The sequence below is a fragment of the Anguilla rostrata genome, chromosome 4, assembly GCF_018555375.3.
Source record: "Anguilla rostrata isolate EN2019 chromosome 4, ASM1855537v3, whole genome shotgun sequence".
NCBI classification, from domain to species: domain Eukaryota; kingdom Metazoa; phylum Chordata; class Actinopteri; order Anguilliformes; family Anguillidae; genus Anguilla; species Anguilla rostrata.
Window position 1 is genome coordinate 55,453,819 of NC_057936.1, and position 22,211 is coordinate 55,476,029.

A 22,211-nucleotide genomic window follows, 5' to 3' on the forward strand; every position below is an offset into this window, starting at 1 on the left:
TCGTTAAAACACAGAATAGTACTTTGTTTCTGAACAAATGGTTCTTAGCCTCAGCACCCTTTCCTGCCTGTGTCCAATAATTGTCCAAGTTGTTTCCTGGAGTCAGTTTGTCACATGCCTCCAGGGTCCCTTCTTAGCTGTTGAGGAGTGGGTCTCACACATGCACTCAAGAATCCAGGAGCCTAAAATATACTTCCTGTGTCAAAGTTCATCAGCATTAGCCCAAACCGCCGTTTCACACCTCCTGTCAAAAATGTATTTTAAAAACCAGAAACGGTTTGAGACTGTTAGACCGGTGGAAATGTTATCAACAATTGTAAAATTTAACGGTTAATTTATGAAGCAGATAGTAAGACTGAACATCTTGTTTTCCCCCAAGTTATGTCACTACCTTTCATTAACAGATGCATCTTTTCACACAAATGTTTTCTTTTCAAAATTTGAAGGATCAAAGTAACGAACAGCAACACGCAAACGGACTGATAGTAAGTCTTAGCGTTCTCTGAACATAAAAATCACAAAATCAGTAAAAACCTCCATCCTCTTTTCCAACTAATTTTTCCTTGAAAAAAAATCAGTCGTTTTGCAAAAATCTATCCTTGTCTTGTGATTGCCATTGTATAATTACATTTTTTTTCTTCTTTTCGCACCTCTTTCCTTTTCTTCAGTTGGTGGAGGAGTCTGTTCTTTAATCTCTGTTGCACTTAGCAACAAGATACTGCAGGTGCTTGGTTTTGCCCCACCTGTCACCCAGGTGTAAATATCAGGTGTAAGGGGTTAAAATTCTACTAATGGGGAGAAGTGAGGCTGTGAAGTGCAGCTGAAAGTATTGCTCTTAAGGGCACCACCTTTTTAGACGGTTAAAATGTCTCCAGCAGTGCTCTACCCCCCCCCACCACCATCAAATTCCTGAACACGGATTTGGTCGGTGTTAATATCGACGGGTGTTGAGCTTGCGGTGACTAATGGGCCCGTTACCATCTGGTCCAGTAATTAGACTGGAAACTCATTCTGTCTCAGCAGTCTCTTAATGTGGCTCTGAGGAACTCCAGAACACTTAATCTGCAGAAACTCACCCTTAATGGCCGAATACGGAAGACATACAGACATTTAGTCAGATAATGCAAATTATAAAGAAGTCAGGACAGTGCAGAAGGGTCCCTTTAAATAATCGCTGAATATTTTACCTGCTTGGCCAACTAAGCCAACTAAAATGTTTAGATTCATATTTATATGTATTCCATGCATGACTGATATCTTCAGACCCATGGCTCTCCAGCTGTAGTTGAATCCCTCTCCTTAGTGCACAGTACATCCATCCATCGTGCCTGAGAGAGACCACACCTCCTCTTCCAACTCAACCAAGCCTCAAAAGTCCTTAGAACTGTCCCACACTGCCCATTTTCCAGCAGCTGTGGGAAATACAGTATAACAAAACAAAAGCAAGCCTTTCCATTTCTCACTAAACTTCTCATCGGAGAATTTCTCTCCCTTGCTGCATGCCTTTCTCTCTCTCTCTGTATGTTTTTCCTTGGGCACTGACTGTGGTGGGAGGTGTACCTCAGTCTGCCTCAAAGGGCTGTGGGATTATCCGGCCCTGCGCGTTCTCTGAGCTTGTGGCTGCTCGGTCTCTGGCCTCCTCTCACCACGCTGTCACTCCTGCTTTTTGGTGTGCCGTGTAATTGGAATGTGAGAGTCTGGTCAGGTGCTCTTCTCTTTGCCGTCCCTCATGGAGGCTGAGTTACACTGTGCAGTCCTTCTGATGGATTTACTGAGAACACTACAGAGAACAGAAAAGCAGAACTACCATTACAAGTATTTGACGAGAGGGCATGGCCGTGTGTTCCGTTGAGCTGAGCAGCGGTGGTGCTTTTTGTTCCATCTGTTTTTGTGTCACTTAGAGGTAATTGTAGTATTGTTAGCTTGAGTAATGAGGAAGCAGGTACTTCCCTGTGGGAAACACTGGGCTCTGCTCAGTTCTTCTGTTGTGCTGGCAGCAGTTTTATATTTCATTTTGTTCTTTTGTTCGTACAGTAGCGCTTACTCCACTTTAGTTCAGGAGCCATGTTCACATTCACTCTTGTAGGGGTGCAGCGTGGAGGCAGAACTCCCATCAGGCCGTGCGCCTGCCTCCCCCCTTGTCCCCTCTCTATTTTCAGCACGCTCTTTTTGTCCCCTCTGCAGAGCACTATCAATCCGGTGGATGGGATTTTTCAGCCCAACCCCCTGGAGTCCACTGTAGTCAGCACCATGCCCACCCAGTCCACCCTCCCCACAGGTATGAGCTCCAGTCAGGCTGCTAACAGAACCTTCACTCCCCCCCTCTTGCCTCCGCTACCCGTTCGTGACCTATACGCCGTCTGTCCCAGTGCTGGCTTGAGATGATGGGACTCTCAATGAGATTAAAAATCAGTCAAAACGTCATTTGAAATTAAGCTGAAAATGGGTTGAGCAGCCATGGAAGAATCTGGTGCAAACGGGTTTGGTTTTTTTCATGCCCTGTCACAGCCTTTCGTTTCACTGTGTTATCCCTTAATGAGAGGGAGTAATGGTCATGCCACTTTGTGATTGGATAATCGTAACCATGGCTCGGGGGTAGAGCAGCAGCATCCCGCCCGCTGCAACCTGCCTATCTCACTCTGCCGTCTGATCAGCTTAGCGTTTGTGACGCTAATTCAGTGTGTGAATCTGTGTCATCTGACATGTGACTAAGCATCATGGACAGCCTGACACTTTCGTACAGATTTACAGAGAGGGAATGAACTGGGGTTACTGAGAGAAGGCAGCCCGACAGTCAGCCAGTTTTTTTTTTATGTTCAGAAAATATGTTTAAAACATGTTTGTTTTTCTAAATGTGTCCAGATGTTAAGCCCATATTATATAATTGCTGCGTTGGGAAGCTGCATTTTAAATGTATTTTAATGTGACTGCTAAAAGAAAGGCTGCTAGTTATTACTGGCTGAAAGTTGATCTTCAGTGCTGCTTCTGAATACTGAATATGTGATGCTGGATCACCTTTCTACTTCCCCTCTGTGTCCTTCTTACAGCGTTTATGGGTAACTAGACTCTGCAGTGCAGGACAATCAATATAAATAGCCTCTGAGCGGTGTGTCGGATGGTAGCCCTCTCTGTCGGCTTCCTGTTGCTGCGGATAATGGGATACTGTTTTATCCGTTGCTCTAAAACTCTGTCATGGCTTTATCCCATCCCTAACTCTGTTAGGCTGTTCTCCTCGTTTTGTAGCGCAGTAAAGACGGTGATCTCTCCGTGTCTCCCCGTGTGCAGATAACACTCAGACATGCAAGGCGGAGCAAAGGCCGTCCTCTCTGCCTGTGGGTCCCGTGACCACGGTGGTGAGCAGCCTGCAGACCCCCACGCCCAACAGCACAGGTAGCTGCGCCTGCGCTCCTGTACCCCGTGCCTGCGTTCGGACCTGTGACTCTGCTTTTACGTGAATGTGTGTTGCTGAAAAATGATTCGTTACAATTTGCAGTTTGGTATTTAGCAGACGCTCTTATCCAGAGCAACTTACAAAGTAGCACAGCGTCAGGAGTGAACAGTCAACACTGGCAGGGTCAATGATTAACATCCAACTATAGTTATATATAGTGCGTTGACAGAAAAGAATATACTACAGAAACACACGCTTAGTACAAAGCAAAAGGTATACATCCAACTTATTACAAAGCTTGCTAACTTTGTATAATTGGATTGCATTATAGTATCGTTGTAGTGTCATGCAGAAATTATTGCAAAAAAAGTTATAATGCTGTAATATGAAGACTCTTTCTGGTTTACATGTTAAAATAATCTTACAGTTCGCTTCAAGCTACATTTGGTTCCGCAAAATCAATATATATGTTTTATTTTAAAAATATGTATTTTTAATTTAAAATGGAGGCCAATAGCCATTTGTGGTGAGCTTCATTCTGGGCATTGAAAGCATTGCTGTATTTATCATTCATGAGTGGTTAGTGTATATTAGATAAATTAAATGAGAAGAAAGACTGAATTAATTCCAAATGACGGATAGCTTATGTGTAATTTAATTGGATATGGCTGTAATATTGTCTGGGGTTTGTTCTCTCCTTGCTTGCATAATCAACAGTAATAAATAAAGAGTGGTAGTATCTGAGAGAGGAAAGCTGAGGATAAAGAGCAGCACCCCAAGTGTACTCTCTCTCTTCAGTCATTAGGAATCCTGAAGCTGTTAGGGTGTACGCCCTCTCCATTTTTGCTGAAGTACTGTAAATAAAAGTGCTTTAGTTTGCAGTAAGGAAACGTGCAGCAGCGAATGTGGCGATACAGGAGGGGAAGAGCAGGGACATGAAACGGGTAAGAGACAGGAATGAGACCTTTACAGTTCAGATGGCGAGGGGAAGCTGAACAAAGGAGGCCAGGTCATAGTGTGCCTCTCCAGTGTAGGAGGGTGAGTGTGTGATTTCCCTCTAACTTATGAACAGTATTGTGGCGCTTCAGTGTAGGAGGGTGAGTATGTGATTTCCCTCTCACTACTGAACAGTAGAATGGCTCTCCAGTGTAGGAGGGTGAGTGTGTGATTTCCCTCTCACGTCTGAACAGTAGTGTGGCTCTCCAGTGTAGGAGGATGAGTGTGTGATTTCCCTCTCACTACTGAACAGTATAATGGCTCTCCAGTGTAGGAGGGTGAGTGTGTGATTTCCCTCTCTCTTCTGAACAGTAGTGTGGCTCACCAGTGTAGGAGGGTGGGTGTGTGATTTCCCTCTCACATATGAAAAGTAGTGTGGCTGTCCAGTGTAGGAGTGTGTGATTTCCCTCTCACTTCTGAACAGCGCTAATGTGAAAGGAAGTGAAATCAATGGAGCAGTGCTGAGGCTGCAGGTTGAAATCAGTATAAATTCAGTATGGGTCCCTTATCTCCCTAAGATTTAGCTCAGTGCTGCTTCGCTGGCAGCTTCAACGCAGTATTGATAAAACAGTCATGCACAGCATGAAATATACAATATGGAACTGCTATGGCGTATTGTGTGACAGCGCTGCATGTGTCAGCAGAAGGGTGATGTTAATGTGGGGTACTGAAGAGGCTCTCTGCGCGTGTGTTTCAGGCAGCGGGCCCTCGGGGCCCAGCAGCAGCGTTACCTCTCCCAGCCACATAAACCTGTCGTCCAACACCGTGCCCGACTTCTCCTACTCCAGCAGCGAGGACGAGTTCTACGATGCCGACGAGTTCTACCAGAGCAGCACGTCTCCCAAGCACGGCATGGAGTGAGTCACGCTGCCACCCCCCCCCCCCCCCGGACGCTAGGGGGCGGGGCCTCTGCCTCTGCCACGCCCGAGTTTTTGCAAGTCGGTGGTTGATATTTTTGTGCTGTGTGGAACTTTGTATGGATTTGTAATGATACAAGCATTTAAAAGTATTTGTCGAGTTGTAAATCAAGTCAAATGCTGCAGTGTTTTGGGATATGAATTGATATTTTATACAATGCTTGTGTGAAGATTCATTGATGAATGGTGCATTGTGTACAGTTTCAATTTTGTCTGAATTTAGGAAGTTGCATGTCTTTGAGCACCTGTACACTGAAGTCTAAAAGTCCTCTGTATACCTGCACTTTCCTTTGCTCTGAGTAATTAGGCTCATTTTAGACATTGATAGTTAGCATGAATGTAATGATTTGTTTGTTTAAACGGTACTTTTCCATGGGCTAAATTTCAGGCCTCCCTCCCTCAGCAGTGTCCCAGACTCATGTCTTCAGTGGTTTAACAGTGGATCAGCTTGTTTTATGGGATCGCTTACTGATTCGGTTGGTTGCTTTTTTCAGTTAGTTTTTGTTGCAGAATCACATTCCAGTGGCGTGCAGGCAAAGTCAGATGATTATCATGGAGGACGCTCTTAAGCGTCCAGTTAAAAACTTGATCAGGAAATGGCACAGAGATACAGAGGAACGAGGGGCCAGCTCCCATACAGAGACAGTGTGATTGAGTTTGAGGGCTTTAGCCTCGTGCTGTGATAACAGGTCTGATAAGCCAGCCTCCCTCTCTGCTTCCCTCCCTCCCTCCCTCCCTCCCTCTCTCCCTCCCTCCTCAGTTCCTCCAGGAGTGCGGCTGCCGTACCTCACACTGGCGCTGACGCTGCCCTCAAACGGCCAGACACCAACGACTCCCTCAACTCCTCCATGTCCAACGGCACCACTGACGCAGGTACTGTCCATACAGCACCCACACACAACACATGCACAAACCGCACACACACCATTCCACACCCCACACATGCGCACACACACGCCACACGCACACACCATTCCACACCCTGTACACGCACACGTGTGCACACACATACAACAATCATACACACACACACACACACACACACACCATTCCACACCCTGTACATGCACACGTGTGTGCACACATACAACACTCATACACACACACACACACACCATTCCACACCCCACACACACACACACACACGCACACCGCACATGCACACACAACGCACACTCCATTCCACATGCCACGTAGCACACGCACACACAATTCCACACCCTGCACTTGCACACGTGCACACACACACACCAGAACACGCACACGTGTGCACACACACACACGTACACCACACACATCTCACCTGCTCTCACATATACACCAACACATAATCCAGCGCTCTTGTAGCATAAGGCACATGCATTTGTTTTTTCTCACACACCTATTCGCGGTGTCCTGGCTCACTCGTAAAGGTCACAGGGAAGAGGAACTGGGCTGGTTCATGTCCACAGTCACAGCAGCTCCTCTGTGTGAAATGGTATCACTTCAGGTTTCTTTGGAAAGGGGACGTTTCGCTTCAAGTCCTGCTTCGCTCGGTGCTTTACGTTTGCGCATGAAATACTTCCACTGAAAATGCAATGCCATAACCACACTGGCTGCTATTGGTCACATTTTTTTAACTGTTTGTGACCAATCACAAATTAAAATAATTCACAAAGCATTTACCGAGAGGCAAGCAACTGCTTTGAGATTTTTTGTAGTAAGAGCTGGGAGCTGATTTCATGGGAACAGGCGTTGAGTCCCTTTTGTTTTTGAATGGTTAAGTGTGAATTATCAGCGTTAATGGGGCTTTTAGCGTAGCGTACCTTCCCTGGCGCATTTCAGATGTGCTGTTCACACTAGAGTATCACGCCCGGGAATGTGGGCACCAGCACTACCCCTGCAGTGACTGCCTGTGTTAGCGGACGCTGTTTGTCTACTTTGAAGGCCCCATAATTTGTGCTCTACTCGACTATATTTTGTTAATCGTTCTTGCATCAAACTTTTACAATAATGAAAATGCATCAGTGTCATGTAGGAACGAACACAGGTTGAAGGTCTGGTCTCTTTATCCGCTTGATGATTTACTCCATGCTGTATGTAGTAGTCTTATACGTGCCGGCGGGAGTTTTTGAAGTGTGCAGACTGTGGGCTGATTAGGATAGGGAGACGCATTACACAATCGTCTGTGTGTGCAGTACACACATGAGCTCTGGCACATGATCCTGAGCTCACGTGTGTTGGTCTTAACTGCGTTTGCCCTCCTCACCGACGCCGACTCTGCCGCTGTTCTCAGACCAGTTTGACAGCCACGATGACCGCGATGACGACGGCGAGGGCGAGTCGGTGGAGGAGCACAAGAGCGTCATCATGCACCTGCTGTCCCAGGTGCGCCTGGGCATGGACCTCACCAAGGTAAGCTCCCCCTCCGCACCCCTGCACGCTGTCCCTGCACCCCTGCCCGCCTCCGACCTCACCATGGTAACCCCCATCCGCAGTCCTCCGCACTGACCTCGCACCCCTGCCCATCTCTGACCTCACCATGGTAACCCCCTCCACACTGATCCTGTACCCATGCCCATCTCTGACCTCACCATGGTAACCCCCTTACACACTGACCCTGCACCCCTGCCCATCTCTGACCTCACCATGGTAACCCCCATCCGCAGTCCTCCACACTGACCTCGCACCCCTGCCCATCTCTGACTTCACCATGGTAACCCCCCGACACACTGACCCTGCACCCCTGCCCGCCTCCGACCTCACCATGGTAACCCCCCTCCGCACCCCTGCACACTGACCCTGCACCCCTGCCCACCTCTGACCTCACCAGCTGGAGGTGCTTCTGTTTAGCTTTGCATTTCCTATCTTAATTATATAGATTATTATCAGTGTACACGTAACTGAATGTATGTGAATATGGTACGGTGTAAGATGCGCTCGGTCACCTTCCTCTTGCCTTTCATTCGTGTCTCCTGCCCGGTTTGTGTCCTTATATCCTCGCCTGTTTTCCGTTTGCTCTCGGCCTCAGGTGGTCCTGCCTACGTTCATCTTGGAGAGGAGGTCACTGTTGGAGATGTACGCTGACTTCTTCGCCCACCCGGATTTGTTCGTTAGGTACGGTTTCCGTTTTAAGACTAAGATGTTTTTGCTTCTTCATTCTGTATCTCACGTACAGAGAATACTGATGTTGGTTGAGGAATATTAAGAAGCAGTAGATGCTACTGTTGCTCTTGTTTGACGGACCCCGTTCTGCCTGTCCCAGCATCGCGGACCAGCCGGAGCCCAGGGAGCGCATGGTGCAGGTGGTGAAGTGGTACCTGTCGGCCTTTCACGCGGGTCGGAAAGGGTCCGTGGCCAAGAAGCCCTACAACCCCATCCTGGGAGAGGTGTTCTTCTGCCACTGGGACATGCCGGCAGAGTCCGAGGAGACGAGCGCAGCGGGGAGTGCAGCGCTGAACACAGCGGGGAGTGCAGCGGTGAACACAGCGGTGAGCGCAGCGGTGAACACAGCGGTGAACACAACGGTGAGCGCATCGGTGAACACAGCAGTGAGCGCAGCGGTGAGTGCAATGGTGAGTGCAGCGATGAGAGTAGTGGTGAGCACAGCGGTCAGTGCAGCGGTGAGTGCAGCGATGAGCGCAGCGGTGAACACAGCAGTGAGTGCAGCGGTGAACACAGCGGTGAGTACAGCGATGAGAGTAGTGGTGAGTGCAGCGGTGAGTGCAGTGGTGAGTGCAGCGATGAGAGTAGTGGTGAGCGCAGCGGTGAGCGCAGCGATGAGTGCAGCGATGAGCGCAGGTGAACACAGCGGTGAGCGCAGCGGTGAACACAGCGATGAGGTAGTGGTGAGTGCGCGTGAGTGCAGCGGTGAGTGCAGCAATGAGAGTAGTGGTGAGCGCAGAGATGAGTGCAGCGGTGAGTGCAGCGATGAGAGTAGCGGTGAGCGCAGAGGCCCAGGAGGGTGGGGGAAACACCCAGCTGTCAGCACGAGAGTAAAAACCCTAAAAACCCAGCAGCCTCATTCACTCTGTCTCCCTCCCTCTCAGGAGCCGGTGTCAGAGGGCCCGGTGCCCTGGTGTGGGAAGGGCAACGTGTCCTTCGTAGCAGAGCAGGTCTCGCATCACCCCCCAAGTAAGTGTCCCCCCCCCCCCCCAAAAAAAATTCACGCTTCGCTCCGTCTGCACAGTGCTGTTCACTCACCATAAGCCCTACCGTCTCTCTCCCTCCTCTGCCAGTATCCGCCTTCTACGCAGAGTGCTTCAGTAAAAAGATCCAGTTCAATGCCCACATCTGGACCAAGTCGAAGTTCTTGGGCATGTCTATTGGGGTCCATAATATCGGCCAGGGTAAGAGACCACCTTGTTTCCTTTTTTTGCAATTCAGTTACCTTTCATTGAATGCAAAGAAAATATTTTTAAGTCATAAAATGTTCTGATCATATTTAATTACTTCTAAGGCAGTGCATGCAGATGTAGGCTGTAAGCTGTAAGCTGGAACTTGGTTTCTCACTGCCCAGCAGTTTAGTTTCTTGGTGGGTTTCCCTGATTTCTGCTGTGCTGGTCTAGGCCAGCTCTACCCACGTGTGGCTGGTGCCGACCTGCTCATGAGCTGACTGCACTGTCAGTGGAGCCGGAAAGCTGTTTAGCTTCCGTCAGCAACAGTGCTAAACCCTGAGAAACGCATGCAAATAAATCAGAGTAAATTAGCAGATGTAATAGAGCTGTCTTGGGGCAGGGAATCTGTAGACTGTCGGGGGGGGGGGGGTCCGCTCATCCTGATCAGGGCACACAGGGCTGTGCAGTGCAGTGGAGTGCAGTAATAAAACATGCTGCACTGGTTTCAGCTCTACAGTGCTGAAGCAGCACTCCTCCTCCTCCTCCTGAGAGCGTTGGGTAGTCATGGAGATCCCCCCCCCCCGGGTGTTCCTGAGCTCTGAGACTCTCTGTGCCTGTTTCCCCTGCAGGCTGCGTGTCCTGCCTGGAGCACGACGAGCACTACATCCTCACCTTCCCCAACGGCTACGGCAGGTAGGTCCCTCCTCCTCCTTACGCTCCTCCTGACCAGCAAGCGGTGGGATCGGAAAGGGAGGTGCAGTGACGTCCGTGTGTTCCGCCTTTTCCCCCCCTCCAGGTCAATCCTCACCGTCCCGTGGGTGGAGCTGGGCGGGGAGTGCAACATCTCCTGCTCCAAGTCGGGCTACAGCGCCACCATCACATTCCACACCAAGCCCTTCTACGGCGGGCGGAAGCACAGGATAACGGCGGACATTTTGTAGGTGTCACTCTGCCGAAACGTCGCTCGCGAGGTCGTTTCTGTTTAACGTCTCAGTGGTTGTTGTTTTTTTTTTTTGCGCTCTTGTTAAAATCAGTCGTATTGTAATCAGCGTGTTGGCTGAATGAATTTGTGCCCTGTGTTCGGACTGTGACGGTGCAATGCGTTTGCCTGTTTGGCAGTGCTCCCAATGACAAGAAGTCCTTCTGCTCCATCGAGGGAGAGTGGAACGGAGTGATGTACGCCAAATGGGCGTCAGGGGTGAGCTCAGCCTTTCTTTAGTCTTTACCTCTGGGATAACGTGCACATAATGAACTGCTGTAAAAGTTTTTAAAAAATGAAATGGAAAATCCAATTTGGACCATACTTGAAAATGTGAAGGAAAACATTAAGGCTCATTTCTGTGTGCAGGAGAATTCCTTATTCATCGACACAAAGAAACTGGGCATCGTCAAGAAGAGGGTGAGGAAGCTGGAGGACCAGCTGGACTATGAATCTCGCCGGTGAGGATATGTCTTGGCATTACAGGGCTTTGCAGTCAGTGGCTGAAAGAGGTCTGATTTAACTCTCTTTAGTCCTATTTCTCTCTGGAATTTGTCTGAAGAGGGTAATTGGCCGTTGTTTGATTGTGAATCGATCCCTGCTCTCTTCCAGTAACTGCGTCCCTGCTCAGCTTTGGGAACATTCAGAAACGCTCAACAACAAAGTCAAATAAAGGCCAGCCAAGGGCAGTTCAATTCCGCATGAATATAACGAGAGGTGTACTAAAACTAATGAGGAAAGCAAATCGTTTAGAGTCTAATATAAATCATACATTGGTTCAGATATCATTTTATGTATTTATTGATTTGCACAAATGAACCGCTTTGGTATTAAACATACAGAGTGAAAAGACCTGCTTGAGAGTCAGTTCATACTTTCTGTAACTGCTGGTGTTCAAGCATAATCAGAATTATACATTTCTGTTCATTTTAAGACCTTGGTTTTTTTGTTTTTTTTGTTACCATGGCTAATTCCGATTGCACACAGTGCACTAGGTTCAGCATCACTATGAAGATTCATACAGTCCTGTATTTTTTAAGGTTTTGGGCCTGTTAAGCCCACATCTGAAACAAAAACTGATAGATTTTGGGACTGCCCTGTTGTGGCTATTGGATGTTGGGACTGCCCTGGTGTGGCTGATAGAGATATTGGGACTCCCCTGATGTGGCTATTGGATGTTGGGACTGCCCTGGTGTGGCTGATAGAGATATTGGGACTCCCCTGATGTGGCTGATAGATGTTGGGACTCCCCTGATGTGGCTGATAGATGTTGGGACTCCCCTGATGTGGCTGATAGATGTTGGGACTCCCCTGATGTGGCTGATAGATGTTGGGACTCCCCTGATGTGGCTGATAGATGTTGGGACTCCCCTGATCTGGCTGTTAGATGTTGGGACTCCCCTGATGTGGCTGTTAGATGTTGGGACTCCCCTGATGTGGCTGTTAGATGTTGGGACTCCCCTGATCTGGCTGATAGATGTTGGGACTCCCCTGATGTGGCTGTTAATGGCTGCAGGTTGTCTTTAGTCTCTGCTGTGGAGCTGTCACCATGGCCGCTCACTGCCTCCCTCTCCGTCCCTGTCTCAGGCTGTGGAAGGATGTCACCACTAACCTGAAGCTCAGAGACATTGACGCAGCCACAGATGCAAAGCACCGCTTGGAGGAGAAGCAGAGGGCCGAGGCTCGGGAGAGGAAGGAGAACGAGGTCCAGTGGGAGACCAGGGTAAGGACAGGCACATCAAGTTAACAACATTTGCATAACATTAACATTTCGCAATAGTATATCACTCTCGCTGATGTTGTTGCAACCTCAATGGATGATTTTGGGAGAAGGGAATCTGTGGGTCATCTGTGCTTAATTAGGGTCAATTGATGTAGATTACTGGGGAGGGGCAATGTGATGATTGACTGACAGGTAAGCTCTATCGCCCTCTTGCTGAGGGATGACTGAATTGCAGGTGAGAACTTGTCCCTAGTAAAGCATGCGTGACGGTATAGGAACAGCACGAGCGTGAATGTGGGGCAGTGCCGTGTGGTTGAGTAAGCAGTGACTGTGTGTCTGATCCCCGCAGCTGTTCCACGAGGACGGGGAGTGCTGGGTGTACGATGAGCCCCTACTGAAGAGAACGGCAGCACAACGGCACTGAGCATCGCCGAGGCCCCCCGGATGCGACACGACAGAGTCTTAATAAGAACTCCTTTACAGACCACTTCTCATCCAAGCCTTTCGATGACCGCTACTAGAATATGTACTCGGCTCTGCATTTTCAAAATAATAAAAAAAAAACTTCTCCAAAAAAAAAAAAAAAAAAAACTTCTCCAATATAGTGTTCCGCCGACCCCTCATCCACCACCACCACCTCCACCTCCCCCCCACCCCCCCCTTCGGAAACGAGCAAAATAAAAACCGGAGCGGGAGCTCCTCACCAACACAGACAAGCGCCCCGCGGGCCCGCGCGGGGGGGGGCGTCCTGAGGGGCTGTTCTTTTCCCCCGCAGAGGGGGGGCGGCGGTGTTTAGATCGAACAAACCTTGAAAACGACAGCGTTCTGTATCTCAGGGAACCGAGGACTGAGGAATGAAGGCTGGAGCCGCGGGAGTTCGAAGGCCTTATTGGTGGAACCAGAGGGGGGGGGGGGGGCGGGGGGGCAACCTGGCTTGCCTACAGCTTGTTACAGCTGTACATATAAATATATATTTATATATATTATATATATTATTCTTTTGTTCGGTTTCATTATTTTTTATTTTTTTCTTTCTTTCTGGCAATATTAACTGCTGAAGGATATGAATTCACCGGTCACACATCAGGAAGCTTTGTCCCCATCACTGGGACAGATTGTCCCGTATGTAAACTGGACCTCCCTTTTTCCCCCGTTCAGTCCCAACAGTAATTTCACACGTATGCTGAAGAGAAGCAGAAGACCTGCGCTGGCGAGGTCGACACTACCGAAACACACTCAGCAGTGACAGACGCTGTTCTATTTTCCCACCACCCTTGAGGAACGCAGGCTGTGTGCTCATGAGCGTGTAGCTGCACAGGGACATCGGAAAGGCTAGGTTTATAGGATCCGGCTTGGTTTGATTCATGAACTGACCTTTTCCGTAGAATTACTGTTTTACGTCATCTAAGCCCGTTGGAAAGCATAGTGGCCTGCAATTTGCCTTCCCGACTTTTGCAGGCTTAGCCAGTGCTTATCCTCAATGGTTAGGACATGCTAATGCTACTGCCTGGGACCTTGAAATAAAAAAAATTATATATATAAATGTATATTATATATAGTTTTTTGTAACCTCCATGAATCACAATAGCCCTTAATGTCCTTGTGCTGCTCCTCTGGGAGACGTTTCTGAATTGAACCCCATGAGGGGAAAATGGGCTGAACGGTGTGTACAGTTAGCGGGGTGACAAACCTTTTCATCTGAAGGCTTTGGTTCCGTCAGCTCTCTCATTAAATTAGATTATAATCCAGAACTCTAATGTTTAATGAGCTGAAAGGTGCCAAAGTCCTGTACTGGGGAGGATCAGTTGGTTTTATGAGAAGTGGCAATACTCTTTGGTAGTCTTTTAGTGCCGATTACATCTTGGGCACAGAATCTTATAATGAAGACCCAAAAACGATTACCTATTTTGAATCAAATGTTATGAATAGCCAAGCTGGATTTTTCCCCTTCATTTCAGTCTTACATAGGCAATCTATCTTTTCTTGTAATGGAATGGGCAGAGATTGTGAACTAAAGCCATTATATTTTCTTTTTCATGTTGTTTTTTGTAAATGAATATTAAATTGAGGCCTTGCCATTCATTTCAATATCACTTGCTTGGAAAGAGCAGTCAAAATGTATTTTTTATTTTGCATTCTCTTCAAATCATAACCATTGATTGTATCAGATTCTCATGTTCATTGATGCGAAATATTAAACCTCCATAAATTTGTGTTCTGAGTTTGTCTTGTTTAGCACTTTAACAAAACAGTGAGACCATTATACAATATGACTGATGTTTACTTTAAAGGTTATCTTTCATTTATATTTACCCCCCACTCTCACGTCTGCATGCTTCTGCTTGGGCAAATGTGTGGGCCACTGAAATTTAAAGTATTTTTTAAAGTACTCTGCTGTATTGTTAAGACTGCTGCTGGTTCATCCAGTTATGGCACTGGTCTCATTCTAGTGTATGGATGGGACCCATAGAGTGTACATGCGAGGGTAGGAGGGGCCAGGCAGGGAAGTAGGCAGGTATTTTTTAAGCAGAAGTCACAAATCTGTAAATGGTTTCTCAAATCTGTAGAATGGATTTGCAAATCTGTAAATGGTTTCATAAATCTGTAGAATGGATTTGCAAATCTATAAATGGTTTCATAAATCTGTAGAATGGATTTGCAAATCTGTAAATGGTTTCGCAGCCTAGAAAGTAGCGGGAAATAGCCTCTACTGCGCATGTTGAGTGCACAAGAGCTTTACTGCCCATTGAATTCAACATAGAAAACCAAGAGGATTGAACAACCAAAGAAAACTTCATCAGTCAGTTTTTTGTGATCATAAATTTCATTATGTGGGGCAGTTTGTGATACGATGGTTGCTTTAGTCCAGACGTTTTGGTACGTATTTATTAAAATGTACATATTTTATTACATATTACATATTTTTACAATCTGTTTTTCATTTGAAACGTAATCATCAATCAGATTTCAGAGTATCATTGGGGAAGTTTTATTGGGGAAGTCTCGTTTCATGTTCTCTCTAATGGGAGCTCCAAAGTTTTCCCCTCAGCATGAGCAGTACAGGCGTCCCTCTGGGACCTCACAAGTTTAGGTTAGCTCAGTGGTTTCCAGACTTGTTCCTGGGCCCCCCCTGTGCATACTGGCTTTCATTCCAACCCCAATCACAATCCCATAAGTTTAACAAACTGCAATGTTTTTCTTAATTAGGTGCTTTTCATGTTCAGAGGGATTATTTACCCTCTGAAGTCATATTCCCATGTAGATATTGTGCTACACTGCAAACAATTAAAAAGATGTGACTTTTTTGATCAAACAAAAGATAGAGGTAAATAAATAGGCTCCTAATTAGGTTGTTGGACATGTTTAATTTCTTTCATAATTCTTTCCTTAAACTTATTAATACGTTGCAGGTTTGACTCATCACTTTCCTTGTCATTGGATTCTTCATTATCTTCCAGATGGTTAGTTTTAGTGGCCAGGTAGGAGCCTTTTGATTTATCTTTAATTTGAAGTTTTACTTCTTGGTGCAGTTGTTTGCAATATAACACAATAAGCACAATATGAACATGGGAATTTAATTTGTTATGGCATTCATAACTGTTTCTGACTGTTAAATAATAATCCCTCTAAACGTGAAAATCACCAAATTAATAAAAAAAAATAACAGCTTGTCAAAATTCTGTGATTGTGACTGGTTGGAACGAAAACCAGCATACACTGGGGGCTCCAGGACCAAGTCTGGGAACCCCTGGGTTAGTTAAATGAATGTCTGTGATGGGGCCTCACGGTCTGCGATCAATTCGCGTCTCATCGTACTTTAGCGACCCCTGCTGGTCGATCAGGTGCTGAAACGTCATCCTGTTAAACTGCACGCAAAAACACAGCAATAGTTACACCTGCCATCATATGCGTACTACTGGAGTAAAGGCTTTAACCTTTCGGGTACTGACATGATATTAAAATACTTACAATTGACTAGCTTCTCGGGTGTGTGTTGTAACATACAGGTTTATTTATATCACATTAAACACAAAAAACAATTATAGCATAAAGTAAATGAAAATAGATAGACACATTTCTAAATCATTTATTGTAACCAAGAGTTTATGTGAATTACAAGCTAACGTACAGAAATGGTATATAAATAGCTCGTGTATGTATTCTGCATATTCACTTGGTCTGTCAGCTTTGACCTTGGGACTGCCCTGACGTGAAAAAAGCACCTTGTTGACAGGCATAAACCCAGGCCACTGTTCTCCAGCTTGTCCCTCATGCTAAGATCCCTTGCTGCTTCTCCCTCTCACTGCAGATCATTTTGCAAAATTCTTTGTAAAAAGGAAAACATTTTTCAAGCTTCCTGTTTTACAGCATTCTGGCCTCATCACACTTTTTTCCTCAGTGGTGTTTTCCTCTCTGTCCACCTTCTCACCTGCCACTGATGTCTCCATGCCTCCAACTATTTTTATTTAGTGTATATTTAGTGTATTTTTTAGTGTATCATTAATTAAATTGATGCAGGCTAGTCTATTCACCGACCCCCAACAAATTAGCATAGAAATATTTTTTTTACTCTAAACTAAATGACTCCTGTGTTCTTTTTTTTAAACCCAGTTTTTCCACTTGATCTTAAGCTCCCTAAACTCACCTCACAAGAAAGTACAGTGCTAGATGCTCCCTTTCCTCAATTAACTAGAAAGGAAAAAAAAACATTACTGTACTGTTTAATTCAGAAATGTCATTCCATCGCCATGTAAACTCAACCAGAATTTCTGTATTTCTGAAGAAAAATAAAGACTCTGCAAACTACACAACCTACTGACCCATCTCCTTAATAAATTCTGATGCCAAACTGTATGCAAAGGTTCTAGCTAACCATATTAAAATGACATGATCAAGCTTGTTATTCATGCCAAACTTGGTTTTATAAAATCTGGTCTTCCATCCAATGTCTGTAGGCTTTTTAAGTGAAGCATGTAAATCAATCAGGATTTCCATTGTAAACATTATTTTTGTTCAATGCTGAGAAGGCTTTTGTTTGACTGGAGTGGGAATGTTTCTGGAGAGATAGAAAGTATACCCAATTTTCTGGAAATTTCACATACTGAGAAATTATCAGGAGGGTTATTGCTACCGATTCTATTTATTTATTTATTTTTGGTCCTTTGTCGCAGGGAGGGGAGAGCCAGGCCGGCAGTGGCAACAGTGCGTAGAGCACAGGTTTGGGTGTAGGACTGGCCCATGGCCTGAATTTTTTTATTTTAATGCAGACAGCCAGTGAAGGGAACGCAGGAGGGAAGTGACATGGGAAAATTTTCAAAGGTTGAAAATCTGGCAGGCAGCAAAATTCTGGATGAAGGGGCTGTACTGCAGAAGCCCAGCCAGGAGGGAGCTCCAGTACCTCAATCCGGAGGTTACGGGAGCTTGAACCAGGAGCTGGGCAGCATCCTCGGTGAGGAATGGTCTTATTCGGCAGGTGTTATAGAGTGCAAACCTGCAGGAGTGCATTATGAGAGCAATATGGGCCGTGTAAGACTGTAGATTCACAACAAGATTCCTGGCGGTCTGGGCAGGAGTCTCTGTGGTGTACTCGATGGTGATGGAGAGGTCCTGCAGAGGGCAGGATTTGGCAAGGGAAAAGAGCAGCCTGGTGTTAAGATTTCACTGGTGAAGGAACATTCAACTAGAGTTGTTTGTAACATTTGATTGTTTTTTTTAAATCATTATTGTGCTTGAATGGGATGTGCCCACACAAGTCAAGAGCGCAGGACGTGTTAAGTCAAAGAGGTGGAAAGTGAGCGACTACATTCAAAAACATCTTGAGAATATTTCCCCAGTTGCCAAAATGAACTTTGATTCCTAACAGGGTGTCAACACCCACCGTTTCCAAACTGGTAACACTGATGTTCGCCGTAAACACTGAGGGTCAACTGCAGTGTTTTTAGCTGGAGTATAAACCCCTAGACCACATAGCTGCATTAAGACTGGAACAGCTCATTTGTGTTTCATATATTTGGATAGTTGTTCCAGTTGTAACAGTTACATTTTTTTACATTACATTACAGGCATTTAGCAGACGCTCTTTTCCAGAGCGACGTACAACAAGTGCATCAGTTCTGTGTAGATGTTTAAATCTGCGGTCTGAACTCCAGCCAAACACGCTGCAACTGCCTTTGACATTCTGGGCGAACACAGTTCTCTGCTGCCCCAATCCAGTTTTCACGAGATCAGTTCAATTGTGTGATAGTTAAAAAATCGAACATATTCGCAACCTATTTAGTGTCCCGTTTACGGCGGTAATTCCAGTATCCTCTGCCTTTATGAACGGAGGGTGAATCATGAACCACATCAACATGTACACGAAATGGTTACACAAACTATTCAGTTTTATAAACGTAATTTATATCTTAGGTCATGGTAAAACGTACATTTAGCAACACGCAATAGTTCCACAAAATATCCGCTGGCAAAATCATGTCAGTGCTTAACGTAGCTACGTAATCAGCAAAATTCCTACGTCAGATCCGTATGACGTACCATCACGTGTTCCTATGAACTTTAATGTTTATAGTTTGTTTATTAATTTGTTTGATTTGTATTCAATACGCATATATATTTCTGTGTTCATAGTATACTTAAAAGTTTTTTTTTTTAAAAGGAATTAAGATTGCAAATGTTTCCCATGAGCCAATGCGAGACATTCGAAATGTCTGATCCAGGATCAGTTTATTTGAGTGAAATGCCCACCCCGATTATGCGTTTTCAAAAAGTGCAGCTGATTTACGGTCAGTGGTCGAACATAAATTCTGGCCAATGGCTATCATCGTAGTTGATGAGATTACCCATGAAATTTACAGAGCTTCCTCTCTTCGGCCTCATTCCTTACAGCTTTATGTTAGGGTAAGTCACTAGTCAGTTCTGTTAGCAATGTGCTGACCTGCAATTTCTTGATTTTCTGTTCCTTTCAGGTACATAGTGGGCATTGGAATATATTTAAAGTATGTCTTGAGACATACTGTTTACCTAGCTAGCGATCTTTAAAGAACAATTCTCGGCGGCAGGCTCTTGTTGGGCCCTGTTGTACAGTAAGGGTAAATTGGCTGCCACGTGGGTTGTTAATTTGGTCAAAGTTGCTAGCCCAATGTTGTGGACAACGTTACTTAATTGGTTTCCTTACGTTAGCTCTAGCTAGGTAGCGAATAGGCTGAGTTTATAATGCGCTGATACAAGCTATTTTACTTTAAGTTCTGCAACGTGTAGTTAGTTGTTGAAGCACGTGTTAACCTTGCTATTATTAGTCTTTTGCTGAGGACAGCAATTGTGCAAGGATGAATGTCAGTATTTATTCAACGTCTAGCGCTCAGGCGTAAATTTAAAGGTTTTTTGACTGCATGCGAAGTTTAGATGGTTGCAGTACGATGCAAAATTAGAAGATTTTCTGTATGTGAAAGGTGCGTTTTTATGTGTTGCTGTAGTACACGTTATGATTGAGTACCTCATTTTGAAGTATAATTAAGGAAAGGATTTTAGAATAATCAGTGGGCAGAAGGGATCTGATGAGCTTGTTTTGCCATTCTAAAATCTATGTATTTCTATACAATAACTACACTTTTCCCCCCCAGACCAAAAATCCCAATGGCACCAACGGATTCAACATTCCAATGGTAATTTAATTTACTTTCTGGCAATTTCATGACTTAAAAGAAACCAGTGTAGTTGCTTTTATTCTCAAAACAAATGCAGTTTCCCCAATCGATTTTTGTCTTTAATTTTACAGGCTGAGCTTTCAAAAAGTAGTCACCATGGAATCCCACAGACCCCCACATGAATGACGGTATGCTGTCATTGTGGCATTGTGTGCAAATTGGTCTCTGTACCACTTAAACTTGTGCCACAATGATGACCTCTATTTGCTACTCTTGACCAAACAGGATGACGAAACCTGCAACCACCAATTGCAATAAATCTGAGGCACAGAATTTAAGTCACTGAAATGTGTGTAAACTTCTTAATCTAAAGACTTACTTCTCTGTTTTAGATGGAGAAATGCTGTGTACACACTGCCCAGGTACATTTTTAATTGAATGTATAAATGAGTTTGAGTCGGTCTCTGATTTAACCTCTGTTTTGATGGGCTATACTGTTTATGATGATTGATTTATAAAAAAAACAATGGGAATCTCTCTGAAAAAGATGAGGGAGAATTTTTCAACTGAAACAGTGTAACATGTGATTGTTAATGTGGCATCAGTTGCAGCATTGCAATAATGTTAACCTGTTTAACAGCAAATGGCGGTTGTACCTTGCAGACAGACATCAGGAACAGGGAATTTGGGGTAAGTCAGTCTCGTGTTCACCCTGGCAATGAGAGAAACTGAATGATACAATGATGACTGCATAGTTCAGCAGATATCCCATGAAGAACAAATAGCATTGTCTTTCGCTCCTAGCTGATGTATCATCAATTCAAAATGGCAATATTTTGGTTGAGGCTACGGTGCCTAATTCATCTCTCTCTGCAGAGTTCCTGTCGAAGTGCCAGTTCATGCAGCTTCATGTGGCATCAAAAGGTATGTTTCCATCGGTTTGAAGTTTAATACTGTACTGAATGATACAATGATGACTGCATAGTTCAGCAGATATCCCATGAAGAACAAATAGCATTGTCTTTCGCTCCTAGCTGATGTATCATCAATTCAAAATGGCAATATTTTGGTTGAGGCTATGGTGCCTAATTCATCTCTCTCTGCAGAGTTCCTGTCGAAGTGCCAGTTCATGCAGCTTCATGTGGCATCAAAAGGTATGTTTCCATCGGTTTGAAGTTTAATACTGTACTGAATGATACAATGATGACTGCATAGTTCAGCAGATATCCCATGAAGAACAAATAGCATTGTCTTTCGCTCCTAGCTGATGTATCATCAATTCAAAATGGCAATATTTTGGTTGAGGCTATGGTGCCTAATTCATCTCTCTCTGCAGAGTTCCTGTCGAAGTGCCAGTTCATGCAGCTTCATGTGGCATCAAAAGGTATGTTTCCATCGGTTTGAAGTTTAATACTGTACTGAATGATACAATGATGACTGCATAGTTCAGCAGATATCCCATGAAGAACAAATAGCATTGTCTTTCGCTCCTAGCTGATGTATCCAATTAGTGTATTATGCCTGTGCCAATGGTTGTGCCAATGAGGTGCCTGACAGTCTTGTCTTTTTCAGCTGCTGCAACATGCTTGCGTGTCTACATCTGCCCTCTGAAAGGTAATTATTTGTGCTGTAAATATGAATATATTGTGATGGCATAGTGATGACAGCATGGTTATGTTGGCATAATGGTTGCTTGAACTTTAGTGGGACAAAACCATTTGAATCCAAAGCTTGTAATTGGACCCCCTGTTATTTGTTGGTGATTTGAAGCATTTGGTACTCAGTGTTCTGTTTAGTTTTTTCATGGAATATTTAAACTGAAAACCTTGTTGCCCTCTAAAGAAATGTACCCAAACACCCTCTGACCTTTGTGATGATCACCTCCACTGACCTCCCCATGGAGTTTGGATATTAGCTCTAACTGAACGGGTCAGGGCTTAAGGCCTTGCCCCTATGGCTATGTAATCTTTATTTTGCTAATACGTTTCAACACTCCTGGCAGGTGCGCTTGTGGATCACAGCCAAGTGGAGTAGTGCGGGATCTAGCATGCTTGTCACACAGGTGAGAGTATACATTGGTGGTAAAAATGTATTTGAACTGGATAGGAACCAGTTTTGGGTTCATGATGTTTCAAATGTCTGACCTGAAAAACAAATGTGGAAACAATTAGTACTGAAGAACCCAATGAGGTTTGTTTTTAGTGATTCTTCAGGTTCCTGTGGTAACTGACAAAAAAAAAAACTCT

The 22,211-nt window shown here is 45.0% G+C and overlaps 1 protein-coding gene, 1 long non-coding RNA gene and 6 other non-coding genes across 22 annotated transcripts in view; 7 read left to right on the plus strand and 1 right to left on the minus strand.

Moving 5' to 3' along the window:
- The window catches only part of osbpl9 (oxysterol binding protein-like 9), a 36,938-nt gene extending 22,403 nt beyond the window's left edge, over positions 1 to 14,535 (plus strand). For 2 of the 15 annotated variants that reach the window (XM_064333294.1, XM_064333309.1), the window contains 17 exons: positions 447 to 485; positions 2,185 to 2,278; positions 3,286 to 3,390; positions 5,085 to 5,244; positions 6,065 to 6,177; positions 7,580 to 7,698; positions 8,315 to 8,400; positions 8,549 to 8,822; positions 9,085 to 9,119; positions 9,332 to 9,417; positions 9,522 to 9,632; positions 10,250 to 10,313; positions 10,417 to 10,557; positions 10,740 to 10,818; positions 10,969 to 11,060; positions 12,187 to 12,322; positions 12,672 to 14,535. In XM_064333294.1, the coding sequence (XP_064189364.1) occupies positions 447 to 485; positions 2,185 to 2,278; positions 3,286 to 3,390; positions 5,085 to 5,244; positions 6,065 to 6,177; positions 7,580 to 7,698; positions 8,315 to 8,400; positions 8,549 to 8,822; positions 9,085 to 9,119; positions 9,332 to 9,417; positions 9,522 to 9,632; positions 10,250 to 10,313; positions 10,417 to 10,557; positions 10,740 to 10,818; positions 10,969 to 11,060; positions 12,187 to 12,322; positions 12,672 to 12,746 (1,809 nt within the window). In that variant the 3' untranslated portion in view covers positions 12,747 to 14,535. Of the gene's footprint in view, positions 1 to 446; positions 486 to 2,184; positions 2,279 to 3,285; positions 3,391 to 5,084; positions 5,245 to 6,064; positions 6,178 to 7,579; positions 7,699 to 8,314; positions 8,401 to 8,548; positions 8,859 to 9,084; positions 9,120 to 9,331; positions 9,418 to 9,521; positions 9,633 to 10,249; positions 10,314 to 10,416; positions 10,558 to 10,739; positions 10,819 to 10,968; positions 11,061 to 12,186; positions 12,323 to 12,671 lie in introns of all 15 variants that reach the window. The other 13 variants (XM_064333298.1, XM_064333301.1, XM_064333303.1 and 10 more) reach the window with 13 other exon arrangements.
- A 1,835-nt stretch (positions 14,536 to 16,370) lies between these two features.
- LOC135253702 (uncharacterized) lies at positions 16,371 to 18,812 on the minus strand. The gene is made up of 2 exons (XR_010329679.1): positions 18,748 to 18,812; positions 16,371 to 17,929 (listed from the first exon to the last, which is right to left on the minus strand). It is a non-coding gene; the product is annotated as an uncharacterized LOC135253702 (long non-coding RNA).
- A 1,645-nt stretch (positions 18,813 to 20,457) lies between these two features.
- On the plus strand, positions 20,458 to 20,542 carry LOC135254331 (small nucleolar RNA SNORD79). The gene has a single exon (XR_010329844.1). It is a non-coding gene; the product is annotated as a small nucleolar RNA SNORD79 (small nucleolar RNA).
- Positions 20,543 to 20,697: 155 nt separating this feature from the next.
- LOC135254335 (small nucleolar RNA snR60/Z15/Z230/Z193/J17) lies at positions 20,698 to 20,781 on the plus strand. Its single transcript, XR_010329848.1, has one exon. It is a non-coding gene; the product is annotated as a small nucleolar RNA snR60/Z15/Z230/Z193/J17 (small nucleolar RNA).
- A 146-nt stretch (positions 20,782 to 20,927) lies between these two features.
- Positions 20,928 to 21,011, plus strand: LOC135254336 (small nucleolar RNA snR60/Z15/Z230/Z193/J17). Its single transcript, XR_010329849.1, has one exon. It is a non-coding gene; the product is annotated as a small nucleolar RNA snR60/Z15/Z230/Z193/J17 (small nucleolar RNA).
- Positions 21,012 to 21,157: 146 nt separating this feature from the next.
- Positions 21,158 to 21,241, plus strand: LOC135254337 (small nucleolar RNA snR60/Z15/Z230/Z193/J17). The gene has a single exon (XR_010329850.1). It is a non-coding gene; the product is annotated as a small nucleolar RNA snR60/Z15/Z230/Z193/J17 (small nucleolar RNA).
- Positions 21,242 to 21,387: 146 nt separating this feature from the next.
- LOC135254338 (small nucleolar RNA snR60/Z15/Z230/Z193/J17) lies at positions 21,388 to 21,471 on the plus strand. The gene has a single exon (XR_010329851.1). It is a non-coding gene; the product is annotated as a small nucleolar RNA snR60/Z15/Z230/Z193/J17 (small nucleolar RNA).
- A 609-nt stretch (positions 21,472 to 22,080) lies between these two features.
- Positions 22,081 to 22,146, plus strand: LOC135254325 (small nucleolar RNA SNORD78). The gene has a single exon (XR_010329838.1). It is a non-coding gene; the product is annotated as a small nucleolar RNA SNORD78 (small nucleolar RNA).
- The last annotated feature ends 65 nt before the right edge of the window (positions 22,147 to 22,211 follow it).